General features: G+C 36.3%; 1 protein-coding gene across 1 annotated transcript; it reads right to left on the bottom strand.

The window, feature by feature from the left end:
- Positions 1-1,154: 1,154 nt before the first annotated feature.
- On the bottom strand, positions 1,155-12,198 carry TAS2R42 (taste 2 receptor member 42). The gene is given in 2 exon segments (XM_063593358.1): positions 1,155-9,178; positions 9,180-12,198. Coding segments are annotated over 2 exon segments (1,017 nt in total). The 5' UTR covers positions 9,734-12,198; the 3' UTR covers positions 1,155-8,715.
- Between the last annotated feature and the right edge of the window lie 6,502 nt (positions 12,199-18,700).

Raw genomic sequence — 18,700 nt, forward strand, 5'->3', positions numbered from 1 at the left:
TATTGATCCATGCATATTTTCACTAGGATGTTTTCTTTGAGTAAAGCTAAGGACAACATGGCTTGCGCACCCAAAATATCTTCTCATCTTAAGTTCTAGGCCTAAGGCAGGGCTCAGGCATCAGCCGTTTTTGGCATTAGAAACAGGTTATTCAGGTTATTGGCAACTCTTCTATAAATCAACTGTGTGACCAAACTGGGTGGCGGGGGGGCAGGGGTGGGAAACTCAAAAACTCTCATGACATCAAGACTATAAACTTACTTTAGGGGAAAGCAATTGGCAAAAAAAAAAAAAAAAAAAAGTCAATCATTTTCTTTTCCCAATTATTTGTTCCCAGGATAGGATACAGTTCTCTCCAGATTGCCTGAAACTAGCTTTGGATGTAAGAGTCGTGGTTTTCTTGGATCGTGGCTTGCATCTCCAACCCAAGCTTTCATTATGGAAAATGATGGTGCAGAGCTTAATCTCAAAATGCCATTGTAATAGGGAGACTGCAATACAGTGGTAACAACAGTCCCACACTTTCTCCCAGCCTTCATCATTTAATAGTCATTTTCTGTGCTTTTATTATCTGGAATAGGTCTCTGCTCCATATGGCTTCATCTCTGCAAGGATAGTACGTGAGATGTGAGGACTTAATCCTAATGAGACATTTACTTCTAAGTCCCACTCACTAGAAGCAAGGGTTGTGTATGGTTGTTTAAATCTTTTGAATCTTGATCATTAAAGAAAAGTTTAGTCTGGACGCAGTGGCTCACCCCTATAATCTCAGCACTTTGGGAGGCCAAGGCGGGCAGGTCACCTGAGGTCGGGAGTTCAAGACCAGCCTGACCAAAATGGAGAAACCCTGTCTCTACTAAAAATACAAAAAAATTAGCCAGGCATGCTGGCGCATGCCTATAATCCCAGCTACTTGGGAGGCTAAGGCAGGAGAATTGCTTGAACCCGGGAAGCAGAGGTTGCAGTGAGCCAAGATTGCACCATTGCACTCCAGCCTGGGCAACAAGAGCAAAACTCCATCCCAAAAAGTAAAGAAGGGAAGGGAAGGGGAGGGAAGGGAAGGGGGAGGGGAGAGGGAGGGGAGGGAGTGGGGATGGGGAGGGTCAAGGGGAGGGGAGGAAGGAGAGGGGAGGGAAGGGGAAGGGGAAGGGGAAGGGAATTTAACTTATTTACTGAAAGGAGTAATTCCAAACCATATTATCCTCACTATCTGAACCTAAATATAGCCAGTGTGATTTTAATGTTGCCCTTTCTAAGGCAAGATAATGCCCATGATAATCATTAGGAAATTTATTATACAGTATCTAACAATGAATGGAGTTCTAAAAATCTAAATGTCTGTATAGGCCTGGACTGGCCTTAAGATTATATATTATATACATTTTCAGTTACTTTATTTTATTGTAAAAGTCAACCTAGAACTATACACAAATACAAACATGCCTAAAATTTATGCAAATATGTGACATTCTCTTATAAATTTTCCTTTATGTTTTTATTCTTAGTGAGTTGGTTGTGTTAGTTTTCTCTGGTGTGACACACTAGTATTCATGGTATGACAAAAATATGTCATTACACATGTGCACACACACAGAGATCCTGTGTCAAAGTGTGGTTTTGATCCTAAAAAGTAAAAATATAAGCATCATTATGGACATAGAGATAAGTATTCAACTTCTTTTTAGAAATTCAATTGATTTTGCACTTATCCTACAAAGGTAGGATAGCTTGAATTCCTAGCTGGAGTCCTAATGAGAGAATGCTATTTTGTTTTAAAAGTTACCTCTATTGCTATGAGATTATATGCTTTCAATATTTGTAGTTCTTAATGTATTTGACTTAGTGTTATAAAAATATGCCACCTACTCCAGATTGGAGTAGGTATTAGGTTCTAATGGCATTTAGAACCATTTCCAAATATTACTGTTTTTTTTCCTCACATGTGAATGTAATCACACATTTGCCAGCACATATAAAATAAATACATGTTGCATTATATATTTTACATTTATATTAAGTCTCAAATATTTCCTAGTTACTAGCAAATATTAAAATGACAATGATACTTACTTTTTTAAAAAAATCCAGTATTACATTGGCTGACTTTATGAGTAAATTGTTCATTTATAGGCCATTCTAGGGAAATTTTGTGATGCTTAATTACACCTTAAAATAATCTGGGTGAAAAACACATGCTAAAATACATCTTCAATGTGTTCTCATTAATTCCCCTGGAATATAGAAAAATCCAGAAAAGTGTACAAAACTAAAGTTTCACTCTTTTTAGGTGGCACTTAAGATGCCACAGTAGTCCCACAGCAGTCTGTCTCAGCTTGCAGTTTTCCAAAATTAGGACAAATGAGTGGCTTGAAGGAAAAATAATTGACGTTAACAAGACAAAAAAATTGGCCTGCTATTTCTGCTGTATAAGGAAAATCCAACCTGTTGGTAGGAGAGAAGAAAAGTGAACCAAAAAGAAGAGGAGAAAAGACACCATCATTTTCATTTTCATTTTCATGGCCCTCTTATGGGCCTTCATTCTGAGGTCCCTCGGGCCCATGGTGTTGAGCTGCAAATTCCTGATATGTCTCATCAAGGACAGAATTAAAAGGAGCAGTGAGATCAGGGACAGAAGAAAGGAAATTAAGTAGATCAAACTGATAAGAATCCAGAGGTTACAATATAGAATTTTACTTACATCTAAAGACCAAGTTGAGTTTCTTTCATAAATTGTGTAGATGTTAATCCACAAGTCACTAAATCCACCTGTTAATGCAAGGTTGAAAAACAGTAAGAACAAGGACCCCAGTGGGAGTTCAAGTAGCATTCTGCTAATTCTACATCTCAGCCAGATGAAGCATGGGTGGGAAAAATAGGCTATTTTAAAGAAGTAGAAAACACTAAGGCAGCAAGCCAGGTAACTAAGTGATTGGTCAGTGCCCAAAAAATATTAATAAATTTTATTAGTTTATTGAAGGCATATAGATGTGGCCATAATGCTGTTACAAATGAATCAAGTAGTATTATCCAAAGTTGACTGATTGTGGAGATAGCCAGGCTGGTGAGGATGCAGTTGTCTAATAAGATCATTTGACTCCTCACCAGTCAATGCAGTTAACTAGTACAATGAACCCATTCCCTAACATTCAGATTATGAATTCTCCCATCATTACTATCAGAAAGGTATTTCTAATTCCAGGTGGCATTTCTGTAGAAACAAATCCAGAAAGCTAATACTATGTTTCACTGATACTTTTGCTGTCAAAACGTTGCAGAATAATATCCAACTTGATGATTTTCAGATTTATATTTAAAATGTTCAGAGTAACTCAGAATGATCTTCTGTTTGATGCCACCTCACTTATCTTCACAAAATATCTTTCTGTTTTTTTATATTCATCTCACTAGTAGGCCTGAAATATGTGCAAGAAGATCCAGTCTCACATATCTTAATTTAAAAAAAACTTTGACATTATTTTTAATCAGCTACTGACTTACAAATTAAATAGTAAATGTAGTAAATGTGCCCACTCATCATTGGCACTGAGAGCAATTTCCCACTTGTGAGGACATCTAGAAGGGTGAAGTCAGGTATGCAAATATCAAACAGATTTCTTTACACTGATTTGTAATTTTCTCCTCAACTGAAAGTCAATACCATTTGAATATCTTAATTTTAAAAGAATTATCTAAAAATAACCTCTACAATATATGTATTATTCATTAGTTTCATTAAATAAACTCCATAATATTTCCAATTCTACTTTAGATGAATTAAGTGTAATAAAAAGAAGCATCAAAAAGCTCACAGAGTAGTGAAAAAAAGCAACATTAAATGTGCTTTTACTACTGAATGTAACCACAGTTTGATCAAAATGCAATTACAACACAGAGGAGGGTGTTATAAAATCTATGGCCAATAACTAATTCTAGTTTCATGAAGATAATGACAGTTGGCTTGGGTCTTGAAGCTTTTAGGATTTCTTAAAGAAATAGACAAAAAGGGAGATGATTTTACATAATTACGTAAAAGCATATGTAAAGAAACAAAAAGTATTCCTTTATCTGAGCTATTTTACTGAACTTTTGAGCTTGGTTTCCAATGCCTTCCTGGCTATTTGATTTTGAATAAGCTCTTATCAACTGAAATGAAAAAAAATAGTAAAAAAGGATGGAAAAATAGCAAAAAAACATAAGAGGGAGAATAGGAGGGAGATTCTCCTTTTCATTAATTCTTCCTTTGGTAAAATTCTTTGTCTCATAAAAATGTATCCACAGTAAAATACGTTTTATAATTTATTTGTATTATTTTGTAACTCTAATACAATGTTTTTCAAACTTGACTGCACATTGGAGTTAACTTGGGAGATTTAAAAAAACATATTGATGCCTGTGGGCCACCCCCAGGGATTTTTTTTTACCTAATTGGTCTGGAGTACATTGCTGGCACTCACTGAGAGGCTCTTGATGTATGTCTTACAGTGACTCACAAACCCAGGCAAAAATCTTTCTACCCAAAAGCCGCAAATCTATGATTCTGTAAGGACAGGACAGGATTTTGCCTGCCTTGTTCTCTAACAATGTGTTTCTCATTCAGCCAATTTTGACGCTGACTGGCAAACTGGCCACCAACTCTCTTAACAACCAGATAAGCGACTTTTTTGTTGTTGTTCATTAGTCTCTTTCCAATTCACAGAACATAAAGGGCATGGATAATAGCAGGTCTTCCATAACTATTTGTTAAATGAATTAGTGCTAACTTAGTTGGCAGTCCCACTAGCAGCACACAAAAGGAGAAAATGAATTAGGCTTGACTGTGAAACAAGTATCAGAGCAAGAAAAGAAAGTACCTCCTTACAGAAAATGTTACATTCATGTATGAGCTTATGAAAGATTTCTGTTCTAATCCTGAAAAACCCAACACTGCTCTGTAATCTTTCTAGTTCAATCAAGAAATCATACAGAATCAAAAGGAACATGTTGGTCTGCCCCCCAAGATGGGGGAGGCTTGGTACTTTTCTTCATGAAAAGGAACTACTTCTGTTGAAGAAGGCTAGAAAGCTAGATTTCATGACCCAAGAAGCAAGATAGCCCTAGAGATCACTAATGTTTTCAGAAATGCTCTGCAAGTCATGTAAAGGCTAATTGAGAAGAAGATTCCATTGATAGGCATGGTTTAGCTGTGAAAAACACCGAAAACAAGTCAGTCAGGAGATAGTGATTAAAGAACATCCAAGTTTGTAGTTATGCTGAAGAAACTAAAAATAAAAGATGCAATAACAAGTATAAAAACCACAAGTCCCATATACTATGAGTTGTATTCAAAGTCCAAGTTAATAATCACAATTTTTTAAATCTACGTAATTAATCTGTGTCCTACTCTAGACAAAATATCATCCAGTGTCTAGAATGAAAGCAAAATGACTGTGCAAATATACAAACACCCCCTAAAATAACTATTGGGTAATAGGCTTAATACCTGGGTGATGAAATAATCTGTACAACAAACTCCCATGACATGAGTTTACTTGTGTAACAAACCTGCACATTTACCCCTGAAACTAAAAGTTTTTTTGTAAAAAAAAAAAAACACCCCTTAAAGCATGATCTGGCTCAGAGAAGATGCTGTCTAACGAAGATTTTGCTAGAAAAAGCCACCTACTAAGACATAGCAGATAAACCACCCAAGACAGTGAGGAAATTGGTGCTCCTTTTTCTTGGAAATCAGTATTGGTATGGGTTTCTACCTGATGTTACATTCAGTACGGTTTAAGAAAACATGCCTTGGTATACTTGATTTGTGTCTTATTTGCCTTCAGAACTAGAGCTATGGGTTGGAGATAAGCCAATTTCAGCAGTAGAAACAGGTTATTTGTTCCTGTCCTATAAATTACCTGACTGTATGCATTGAAATAACCACAATGATTACACCCAGTATCTTGAAATAAGCATTTATTTGACAAGTGAGATGAGTGGGAGTCTATAAAAATGAGTGATAATTTCCCTCTTTCCCCAACAGCTGGGTCCCAGGATAGGTCATAATCCCATCAGTCTTTCTTCTCCATGTTGCATGTGTCAGTGCATGTGTTGGGCATGGCTCTTGGATTGTGGCTTGGTGGCTGCTAAATTCCCACAAAGGCCTTGTTTGGGAGAAAGTGGAGGTGCAGAGCTTGCTCTCATTTGCCATTCAAATATGCAGATTACTGGCCAGGCACGGTGGCTCATGCCTGTAATCCCAATACTTTGGGAGGCCAAGGTGGGTGGATCACCTGAGGTCAGGAGTTCGAGACCAGCCTGGCTAACATGGTGAAACCCCATCTCTACTAAAAATACAAAAATTAGCCAGGCGTGGTGGCATACACCACCTGTAATCCCAGCTACTCAGGAAGCTGAAGCAGGAGAATCACTTGAACCCGGGAGGCGGAGGTTGCCATGAGCCGAGATCGCCCCACTGTACTCCAGCCTGGACGACAGAGCAAGACTCTGTCTCAAAAAAAAAAAAAAAAAAAAAACGGATTACAATACATCAATTGCAATAACCAGAATATGTCCCGGGCTGCTCTTACTACTTTTTTATTTTGCTTCTATTGTGAAGAATGGGGTCCTGTTCCTTGTAGTCCCATCTCCCTGGGGTTGCTGCCTACTAAGTGTTAGACATGTATTACTCTTAATTAGACATGTATTAATTTACCACTAAGGTTGCTTATGAGTTGGATCAACTGCTTATCAAAGAAAAGTTTACTGACACAAAAATATAAATAGTATTTTGTGTTTTAAAGAATACAAGGTTAAGTCATTTATGTAAAAGAATATCTTTAAAATAAATTCAGTATCTAAGTCTAAAATATATTCAGCTTGATTTGCACATTACCTTTTATCAAGGCAAGAAAATTATAATTATAATCTGACAAAATACTAAATTAGTGATCAAAATAATATATGTACATTTTATTTTGTAAAATGCAAATTACTAAAAAAAGATGTTGTATTATCATTAAAACAATCATCAACATCATTGTTATTGATACATGATACCATATAGCCCAGATGTACTTACAATTTCATTTTATGCATATGGGGAGGGGGAAGTACTAATAATTCTAACATCATTTCCGGCTCCAGGGCACAGCTGTGGAGTCATGCCCTCAACTATAGCTTCATCAAGATTAATTTACAAGCATGTATTTATCAGTATTTAATAGCACATTTTTGTTTCTGTAATCTAGCACAATATAAAGAACATATCAAAAGTAAATTCTAAAAGGAATTCTTTGTTATTAAAAAGTTTCACTATACAGCTTCTGTACAGTGTTTTAATCTATGCCATCATATTCAAAATTTTTTAGTAAATTTTCCCACCCTTAGCCTTATTTACAATCTGTAGTTTGTTACCTTATCTAATCTTAGATTATCACAGTCAAAGCAGCACTATGTATACATATGCTTGTCTAAAATTTACAATAAGCCTGCAACATTCTATAAGCAACATCACTTTGCTTTCTGTGCCTTGCTGGTTAACATTGTTTCTATTTTTTCCTCTAAGAAATACAGTGATCAGATTGCAACAAAATGCATGTCACATAAACAAACACAAACACAAACATCCTCAGAATGTAATTATGATCTTTTTGTAGTAGCAATATGAGTATAATTGTGAATTAAGACATAAACCTCTATAATTTTAGTTCTATTACATAACATGGTAGAAACATTGGTTTCTGCCTCTCTGAAAATGCATATTGCATGTCCTAGAATTTAGCAAAATTAGCAAGTGCTAGAAACATCAAAATGTTTATTATTTGGGGTTTTAAATTGACATCAGCATTAAATCATGTGTTTCCAGTTTCCATTTAAAGATAATTTATTTTATTTCACACTACAAATCTTCTCCTTTTCTCACATAATCGTTGTATTTCCTTGTTATCAACAAGACTTCTAATAACAAAAAAAATACCACTTTTTTTCATTTAAAAAAAAATGCTTGGGGCTGGGCACAGTGTCTCATGCCTGTAATCCCAGCACTTTGGGAGGCCAAGGCGGGTAGATCACCTGAGGTCAGGAGTTCGAGACCAGCCTGACCAATATGGTGAAACCCCATCTCTATTAAAAATACAAAAATTAGCCGTGTGTGGTGGTGTGTGCCTGTAGTCCCAGCTACTCGGGAGACTGAGATAGGAGAGTTGTTTGAACCCAGGAGGTGGAGGTGGCAGTGAGCCAAGATCACACCACTACACTCCAGCCTGGGCGACAGAGTGAGATTCCATTAAAAAAAAAAAAAAAAAAAAGTTTAGCTTTGAAGCTATGAGGCTATATTTTTCCTGCTGTGACTTTAGTTTTTAATTAGATTTTCTATCCACATTGTATATATCTTTTACCCATTCAAGTTTGTAATCTATCTTGCTTTTAAAGACACACACCTTTTTCTCCACAAGTTGCAATTACCTATCGTTTGCATATAAAATTAAATAATTTAGATTTTTTGAAATAATATGTGAGGTTAAAATATTGCTTGCTAATGCTCCAAACAAAAATGATTACTTTTAAAATGGTATCGACCGGCAATGTGTGAATTATCATCAAAAGCAACCTGGTAGGATTTCATTTATGTTCCAAAATACTTAGAGAAACCCAGTAGAAAAAAAAAAAAACAGTGGAAGTGATCCCCAAATGCTCCTCGTTGAGTTATTCTCTTAGAAAAGCTTCTGGAAAGTCTGTCTACAAAGGTAAAGGGTTTGGTGTTTTTGTATAGTTCCTAAGATGCCACAGTAGCCTCACAGCTGTCTGTCGCAGCTTGCTGTTTCCCAGAATGAGAATAAATGAGTGGCACGAGGGAAAGGCATTTAAGGCTAACATGGCAAACTTTATGTACTTGTTGTTCCACAACATAAAAAATATCCAATTGGCCACTTGTAAGGAAAAAAAATGAACTATGAAGAGGAAAAGGAAAGACATCACCATTTTCATGGCCCTCCTATGGGCCTCTGTGCTGGAGTCTCTAGAGCCCAAGGAACTGAGCTTCAAATTTCTAGTATGTCTCACCAAGGACAGAAAGAAAAAAAGCAAGGAGGTCAGGGACAGAGAAAAGGGGATAAAACTGGTCAAGCTGAGAAGAGTTTTTAAAATAGAGAGTTTATCATAGAGAGTTTTACTTTCATCTAAATATAAAGTCAGATTACTTTATTATATTGAGTGAGATATCAATAAATATTTCTAGCACTAAACTGTCAAAAATCAGTAAGAACAAAGACAATATAAGAAGCATAACAATCATTCCGTTCATCCTCCACCTCAGCCAGAGGAAAAGGGAGTGGGGGAAGTGGGCTATCTTAAAGAAATAGAAAATGCTTAGGCAGGTGGCAAGCCAGGTTGTCAAGTGATTAGTCATGTGCCAAAGCATAATAACAGGTTTTCCTAGTCTATATGTGGTATATAAATGTGAAGCAAGTCCCACTAGAAATGAATCAAACAGTATCACAAACAGTTGTCCAATTGTGGAGATAGCCAAGCAGGTGAGGATGAAATCAGCTGAGAAGACCTTTTGGTTCTTGATCCCTTCAGAGCAGTTTACCAGTCCAATGAACACATTCCCCAGCATGCCGATGATGAATTCCGCTATTTCCAGAATCAGAAAGATTTTGTCCAATTCGGTGGCCATTTCCAGAGACAAAAAATCCAAGTTTTTAATACTTTGTATCATTAATAAATTTACAATCAAACCATTGCAGAAGAGCATTCATATCTGATACTTATCTTCATTGCTTTTATTGCACTTCCAGTCTTGATCAGAACCTTCTGCTTTGGATAGAGTCTCATATACTTAAGGAAGTCTTTGGCTATTTTTACTATAATTCTGATCTTAATCCCAAAAGATCTACTAAGGGATGCAGTCTCACATACCTTCACGGGAGTGTTTTCATTTCTTTGAAAGAGCTGCTGAATTCTAAACCAAACAGTTTCTGTGTCCATTTATCATTGGCATGGGCTGAAACTTTCCACTTGTGGTAATGATTAAAAGGATAAAGTCAAGTATATTAATATGCAAATATAGACTGGATTCCCCCCCTTTCTCTGATTTGTACATTTCTGCTCACCTGAAATACTACACCACTTGGATCCAAGAATCTTTATTGTTTTTCGGAGGAAGCTGCAGATATAATCTAATAATTTTGTTATTATTCAACGAATATATTTTATAAGTGCCTGCTGTGTTTCAGATCTTATGCAAATGCAATATATTTACCACAAAAAAAGCATTAAGAAGTCTATAAAATAGTGAAAACAGGAAAAAAACAATGAGACAGAATCAAGAATAAAATGTGCTATTAAAGCAGAAAAGGGAACTACAAACACTACTGTTGGGGAGAAAAGGGAGGTGACATTTGCTTTGGATCTGGAAAATACTTAGAATTTCATGAGGAAACTCAAGTCATATTTTGAACTCGTTGAATAATATCCGAAAGATACCGAAACCCAAACTACTTTTTTGAAATTAAAGTCCTACTGATATTTCAGTCTAAATGTTCCTCAGGTATCTTATAGTAACTTGTTCAAAATTAAACATGGTTTTGCTCTTTACCTTGGTTTTATATATGTTCTATTTTTTTTTTGGCAAGAGATATATTGCTACCAATTTAGCCTTAGTAGACAGGTAGAAAATTGTTTTAGATGAAATAAGGAAAGAGGAAACAAAAGTATTTGTTCTACATTCTAGGAACAATTATTTTGACAAAAACCCCCAATGCACCATAATTGAACTCACAGTTACAGATTATGTGTCTTGGTTTATGGTCAGCAAACAGATATTCTATTACTAGAAATTAGTGTTCAAGTGTTGCCAGACAAAAATTAACCCAAAAAATGAATGAAATCATTTTTAAAACTTGGACCTTTTTAATGTTGCTGTCATACTCCTCAATTAAATTCTATTAATTAACATTTAAAAGTGTATATTTTAAGAATGATGTTGTATAAAGAACTACTGGTAAGTTATTTCCTATGAACAAAAATATTTTCATTTAGGACAGATATTTAAAATTATAGTAAGACAGGAGGAGAAAAAGAGTAAGGAAGAAAGGAAGGAAAGAAAGAAAAGAGGGAGGGAAGGAAAAGAATGAGAAAGAGGAAAGGAAGAGAGAAAGAAAGAAAAAGGAGGGAGTTTCTGAGACAAAGGCTGAATGAAAATGAAGAAATGTAGCAATATCATAGGAAGGAGAATGATGGCTTTGGCCAAATTAGTGTCTAGAGATGGAAAGAAATATATGGCTATGAGAAACATTTAAGGGAAAGAATCAATAGTCTGTGTGATGGATTTGGAGGCTAGAAAAAGGAGGAGGAGTCTGCAATGACATTTAGGCTCTCCTTTCACTGCTGGATGCATGTGGTACTGTGATCTGAGGGAATCACTGGAGGAAGAATAGGCTTAGAAGCCAAAAAGTAGGAGAAAGAAGAAAAGTTTGAAGATGAGTTCTGTTTTGAACGTTTTGGAGTATCTGTAAAGTCATCGAAGTGGAAGGTTGGAGTAGGCACTTTGATATTTGTGACTGCAGCTCAGAAAAGAAATTTGGACCACATGGGGAGGTTTGGAGAACATCAACACATATTTGATTTTATTAGAGGTGAGGCACTCCAAGGGCCCTGAGGAACACTAGACAATAAAGAAACCAAAGGAAAAATTAAGAAGCCATCAGAAGGAAGAGGAAAACTGAGAGACTAGGATTTCAAAGCTACTAAGAGCAAGGAATGTTACAAGGAGGGTAATCAGTACTTCATGATATTAATGAAAAGTCACTTACTAGATTGAGGACCAAGGAACTACTTAGTTAACTTAGCAAGAGCAGCTCAACTGATGACAAAGCAAACTACCATGGATTAAAGAGTCAATGAGACCCCAATAATGAAGCATTAGAAAACCAATTAGTGTAATTCAGTACATTAACAGATTAAAGGAGAAACATTCAGAAAAAAATTTGATACAATTCTGCCTCTATTCACAAATATTCTTAGCAAACTGGGAATCAAATAAAATACTCTATTTCCTGATGAAAAGTATTAAAAAAAAAACCTAGAGCAAATATTATAGCTACCGATGATGCACTGAAATCCTTCTCCCTGACTTTAGGACCAAGTCAGTGATAACCATCTTACTAGGTCTATTTTTTTAAGGTGTCTGTTGATCAAAGTAAGGCAAGAAAAATATATTTTAAGAAATTATAGGCTGGACATGATGGCTCACCCCTGTAATCCCAGCACACTGGGAGGCCAAGGCAGGAGGATCACTTGAGCCCAGAAGTTCAAGACTAGCCTGGGCAACATAGTTAAAAATTAGCTGAGCTAATTTTTAATCTGCAAAAATCTGCAAACATCTTTTGCATTTCTTCATACCATCAACAGTTTAAGTCTGAAAATACCTTAGCTTTTATGCCCATATAATTAGCTTATAATTAATACATATTGAATATAATCAAACATTCCAGAGTTTTAAAAAATTTAAACCATTATCACACTCTTTTTCTCATTTTAGGTATTATTCAAGAACATTAAGTTCTCTGACTGTGTCATTGGATATATTCAGTTTTCCTGCTTGGTATCTTAATTATAGACTGTCTTCCAGTCTAAAGCAACTACCTCTAATATCGTATCAGCCATCCCCTCTCTCCACAAAGACCAGCCCTGCTCCTTTTACCTAGTCCAGTCACTCAGTATTTTTTCTTTTTCAAAACCTATGGGCTGCACTTTTCCATGTGGGGTGATGGGTAACAAGAGAGTTTCTCCTTCACTATTATGCAGACATAGACGGATATTGTTACTCTTTTTGCATTTTCTTTGCCTAATGAATTTCTATTTGTATCTTTAGCTGTGGAAGATCTAAAGGAAGAATTTACAGATTGTAAATATTAAAATTCAATCTAAAAGTCTCTTCATCCAAGTATGTGAGAAAAATCTTGGTCAGAATCTTGTTCAGAATAGGAGGAAGAGGATGTGTGGCATGCCTTATAGTCTTTCAATGGGCAGAGTAGTGGTTTGACCACTTACAGATTTACAAATGTGGATTGTACCATACTGTAGCCCTTATTCTCTGTTTTGTCCACAGGTACCAGGGGAATCTATACCTGAAGCATTACTGGAGTCAAGGTATAAAACATTTATGTTATCTTATCTAATAAGTCTAAGAACTGAACTGCAAAGGATTTTAGTTTGCCAGAACTTGCCCTTCGTATGTTAATGTAAAGGATGTTGGTACTAATTAGAATGGTTCTTGCCAATGTGAGGGTACTAACTGATATGCTATTTATGTCCACTTGTTCAACTACATCTCTTTTGAAATACCTGAATAATTTTAGAAATGAACCAAGAAATTAGTTGAGAAGAAACCAAATAATATCTAAGGGAGAAATCATATACAACTTCAGGGATTATCTTAGTCTGTTTGTGCTGCTGTAACAGACTATCACAAACTGGGTAATTTATAAGAAAAGAAACTGATTTCTCACAGTTTGGGAGGATGGGAAGTTCAATATCAATGTGTTAGCCTCTGGCAGAGGCCTTCTTGCTGCATCATCCCATGGCAGAACGTCAAAGAGAGGGAGACAGAGACAGAGTAAACTCACACTTTTAAAAGAAACCAACTCATGTGATAAACCCACTCCTGTGATAACAGCATGGATCCATCCATGAGGGTAATGCCCTCACGACCTAACACCTTTTAAAGGTCCCACCTCCAAATACCTCCAAGTCTCCAACAAGTGAACTTTGTGGGACACATTCAAATCATAGCATTTCACCCCTAGGCCCCCAAATGTATGTCCTTCACACATGCAAAATTCATTTCCTCCCTTCCAGTAGCCCCCACATTGTAACTCATTCCAGCACCAACTTAAAAGTCCAAACTCCAGAGTCTCATCCAAGTCAGATATGGATAAGACTCAAGGCACAATTCATCCTGAGGCAAATTCTCCAGCCATGAGCCTGTGGAATCAAAACAAGTTACCCACTTCTGAAATTTGGTGGTGGGACAGACATATGAAAGACATTTCCATTCCTGGGAAAAATAGGCAAGAAAAGAGGGGCAATTGGCCTTAAGTAAGTCCAAAACCCAGCAGGGCAAACCATATTAAATCCTAAGGGTTGAGAATAATCTTTGACTCCATGTCCCACCTTCTAGACCCACTGGGTCAGGGATTGGGCCCCCAATTTCCCAGGCAGCCTCACCTCCACAGCTTTGCTTGTCTCAGTTCACTCCTGAGCAGCTCTCACAGGTTGGAGTTTTGTGCCTATAGATCTCCCAGACTGGTTTTGTGAGGCAGCACAGGGCAGTGAATGCTGAGGTCTTTCAGGCACCTCTCTGGAAGCTTTGACCTTAAGGTCCTAACTTGCCTAACTTCTGGTCCTAACTCCATGATCTCGGAAATATCTTCCAGGTCATTCTCCCTTTGTCTTATGAATAGAACTTGGCTTCCTTCTAGCCAGATTAATCTTTTCAGCAAATGACCACTTGGCCAAACCCTTCTTATTCTCTCTCGAACATGCTTTTTTATTCTCTATATGGCCAGGCTGAGAGTTCTCCAAATTTTTCTATTAGTCATCACTTTTCATTATAAATTGCATCTTTAAATCATTTCTCTCTCCTCAACATTTTACTATATGTGCTTGAAAGAAGCCATGGAGCCCACTGAATGTTTTGCTGCTGAGATGTCTCTTCCATCAGATATCCTAGTTCACCTCTCTTAAATTCTGCCATCCATAAAGCCATAGGGCATGAACAGAATTCGGCCAAGTTTTTTTGCCACTTCATAGCAAGGATGATCCTTACTCCAGTTTCCAATGAGACATTTCTCTTTTCCATTTAAGACCTCATCAGAATGGCGTTTACTCTCTTTATGTCTACCAACATTCTCATGAGGACCACAAAAGTAATCTCTAAGAAGTTTCCGACTTTCCCTACAGTTATCCTCTCCTGAGACCTCAGTGGAATCTCTTAATGCAAAATTTGTGGCAATCTAGGCTTTTTCTAGCCTGCTCTTCCCATACCAATTTCCTGTCTTAGCCTGCTTTGTGCTGCTCTAACAAAATACCACAAACTAGGAAAATTATAAAGAAAGAAATTTATTTCTCAATTCTGGAGTCTGGGAAGTCCAATATAAAGGTGCCAGCATGTGGTAAGGGATTTCTTACTGTGTCATCTTATGGGAGAAGGGCAAAAAGAGAGAGAGAGAACGAGAATGGGGCTTAACTTGTCCTTTTATAAGGAATCAGCTCCTGTAATAACAAACCTACTACTCAATAATTGTGTTAAGCCATTTATGAGGGTTGTGCCTTCATGACCTAAACACTTCTAAAAGTTTCCACCTCCAAAAACCTCCACACTGGGGATCAAGCTTCTAACACATGAACTTTGGGGGACATATTCAAACCATAGCAGTCATGTATTTTACTAATTATAAAAAACAATAGTAACAACAACAATAATAAAAGGTATCATTTCTAGAACTCTTACTATATGCCTGGCTCTGGATAAAATGATTGACTTGCATTTTTGCATATATTAACTTAAGAAAATGCATGACAACCAACAAGCATATGAAAAGAAGCTCAATATCCCTGATCATTCAAGAAAAATTAATCAAAACCACAATGAGATATCATCGCACACCAGTCAGAATGACTATTATTAAAAAGTCAAAAAATAACAAATGCCAGTGAGGTTGTGGAGAAAAAGAAGTGCTTATACACTATTGGTGGGAACATAAAGTAGTTCAGCCATTGTGGAAGACAGTGTGGCAGTTCCTCAAAGATCTAAAGACAGAACTACCATTCGACCCAGCAATCCCATTACTGGGCATATACGCAGAGGAATATAAATCATTCTATTATAAAGACACATACATGCAAATGTTCATTGCAGTACTCTTCATAATAGCAAAGACATGGAATCAACCCAAATGCCCATCAATGATAGACTGGTAAGGAAAATGTGGTACATAAACACTATGAAATACTATGCAGCCATAAAAAAGAATAAGATCATGTCCTTTTCAGGGATATGGATGGAGCTGGAGGCCATTATCTTTAGCAAACTAACACAAAAACTGAAAACCAAATACTGCATGTTCTCATTTATAAGTGGGAGCTAAATTATAAGAACACATGGACTCATAGAGGGAAACACCACACACTGAGGCCTCTTGGAGGGTGGAGGGTGGGAGAATGAAGAGGATCAGAAAAATAACTATTAGGTACTAGGCTTAATTCCTGGGTGATAAAATAATCTGTACAACAAACCCCCACAACACAAGTTTACTTATGAAACAAACCTGTGTTTGTACCCCTGAACTTAAAACATGATTTCTGGGTGTGTCTGTGATGCTGTCTGAAAGAGATTAGCATTTAAATTGGTTGACTGAGAAAAGAAGATCATCCTCAACAATGCAGGTGGGCTTCCATTCATCTCTGGCCCCACTGCTGGGTCTGAGGACCATTCTTGGGACAGATGTAATTTAAAGCTGACATAGTGTTAAATGGTTGCATGAGAACCAGGTCTTGGGTGCTTTGGACTCATATCTTCATCATCTCTCGGGGGAGCATAGTAGAGCTAGATATCAGAGTTCCATTCTACTGATTTTTTTTTTTAACATCAATCTTTTTTAACATCAGTCATGTTATATCTAGTGAACATGGCTCCTTCCACCTCCATCTGCTTCTGTTCATGAGAACCAAACTAACTTTTCTCTGGTCTCTCTCTAAGGGTATGTGTTAGGGTGTGAGGGCAAGTGATTGTCTCCATTGATTTATTTCTTGTTATTTCATAGGCATAAGGAAGGGGGATCTAATTACTATTGGCTCAAGGAGCCATATTTAAGAAAGCAAACATTTGTTTTCTAAGTGAGTCATACAACTTGCATATAGTTAATCTTAGTTAATTTTTAAAAATTGAGGCAACTCATACCTATTATTGAAATCCAACTATTTTCAATGAATACCAAGGTACTGTAGAAGAAAATTCCAGTTATATAGGATAATATCTGCTTTACTTTTTCTCATCCTAACAAGTTTTGATAATTATAAATGAAATTTAAATTCTGTTTTACTGTGAATCAAGAGTATAAAATTCTACTCTGGGCCTAGGTGATAAACAAAAGCTTTATTAGCACTTATTTGGAAAATTCAGATAGGGCAAGGTCTCTTTAAAATAATATTGGCATCTGTTATTGAGCACTCAGCATGTGCAAAGCACAGTGCCAGGCATTTTTATACCTTGTGCCATTTAACTAGCACAACAAACTTCAAAGTGGTGGCATTATAGCCATTTAGAAGATTAAAAAGTTTTCAGTCCTTTAATTAAACATGAGAGTTTCGTAATGGTTACAATGTGAAAGAATGAAGCTAATAATTGTGTGCTGTTGTCATCTGAAATGCAACTGGACACTGTCACTAATTTTCTTATATATATCCACTCTTCCATGATTTATTTGCTGTGTGTATGAATGTAATATGGCCCAGAAAAGAACCATGGCTCTCTGTTTTTATCTAAATTTCCTTTTCTTTTCTTTATATATTTTGAGAAATACATTTTTATTTAACTATTTAAAAATGAATCATCATTTTTCAGAAGCTAAAATACACAGATGGTACCAACATCTGTGAGATGTTTTGAGATAGGGTCTTGCCCTGTCACCAAGGCTGGAGTACAGTGGTACAACCATGGCTCAGTCCAGCCTCAACCACCTGGGCTCAAACAATCCTCCTCCTGCTGAGTACCTAGGATTTTAGGTACGCACCACCATGCCCAACTATTTTCTTCTATGTTTTGTAGAGACAGAGTCTTGCTATGTTGCCTGGACTGGTCTGAAAGTCCTGATCTCAAACAATCCTCCCGCCTCAGCCTCCTAAAGTGCTGGGATTACAGGCATAAGCCACTATGTGCAGCTAACTAGATGGATTTTTATATCAAATTTGGAGAGTATATTTGGTAGGGTTTGCCTTAATATATAGACACATATTTTGCAAATATCCATATAACTGTTCATGGCAGTTGTTCATTTACTTATTAGTTTGTCTGATATTAAAACTTTCAGTCTTCTGTTATTTTTGTGTGCTTGTATGTGATACTTATATCCCTATCTCTTTTTTTATTGTTATAAATAGTTTATCACTGGATTTGACTTTTTCATACAAATCCAGCTATAGACCACTTATGGGAGAGATTTAATGGAATTAAACCATTTGTAGTACTGATTAGTACATTTGATCTTATGATTGATATCTTATTTTTGTCTTTTCTTGTTTATTTTGCTTTCGATTTATTTTCTTTCCTGACTTCTGCTGAGCTGACCAAGACTTTATACTGCCTTTTCTTGTCACTCCAGTGGTTAAAAAAAAAAAGTTCCTACCCGTATTTCTAATCTACTAGTAGTTACCATTAAAGTGTTTATAAAGCGAATTAAATTCATAATTTTCAGTAAACATAGCAAATTTAACAAGATTGATTATAATACTCCTGCTCCAAGAGGATCCCATTTATTATAAAATTATTTTCTCCCAGAGCTCTTCCTAGCTCTTAGATTTTGTTGAAAACATCTAGAATTTACTTCCAAACTACTGCTGATGGTTCTTTACATTATTAGTCATATAATTCATTTACTTATATTTTTAAATAAAATTCAAAACCACATAAACAAAAATTATTTAAACCAGTAAAAGTTTT

The sequence above is a fragment of the Pan paniscus genome, chromosome 10 (assembly GCF_029289425.2).
Source record: "Pan paniscus chromosome 10, NHGRI_mPanPan1-v2.0_pri, whole genome shotgun sequence".
NCBI lineage: Eukaryota > Metazoa > Chordata > Mammalia > Primates > Hominidae > Pan > Pan paniscus.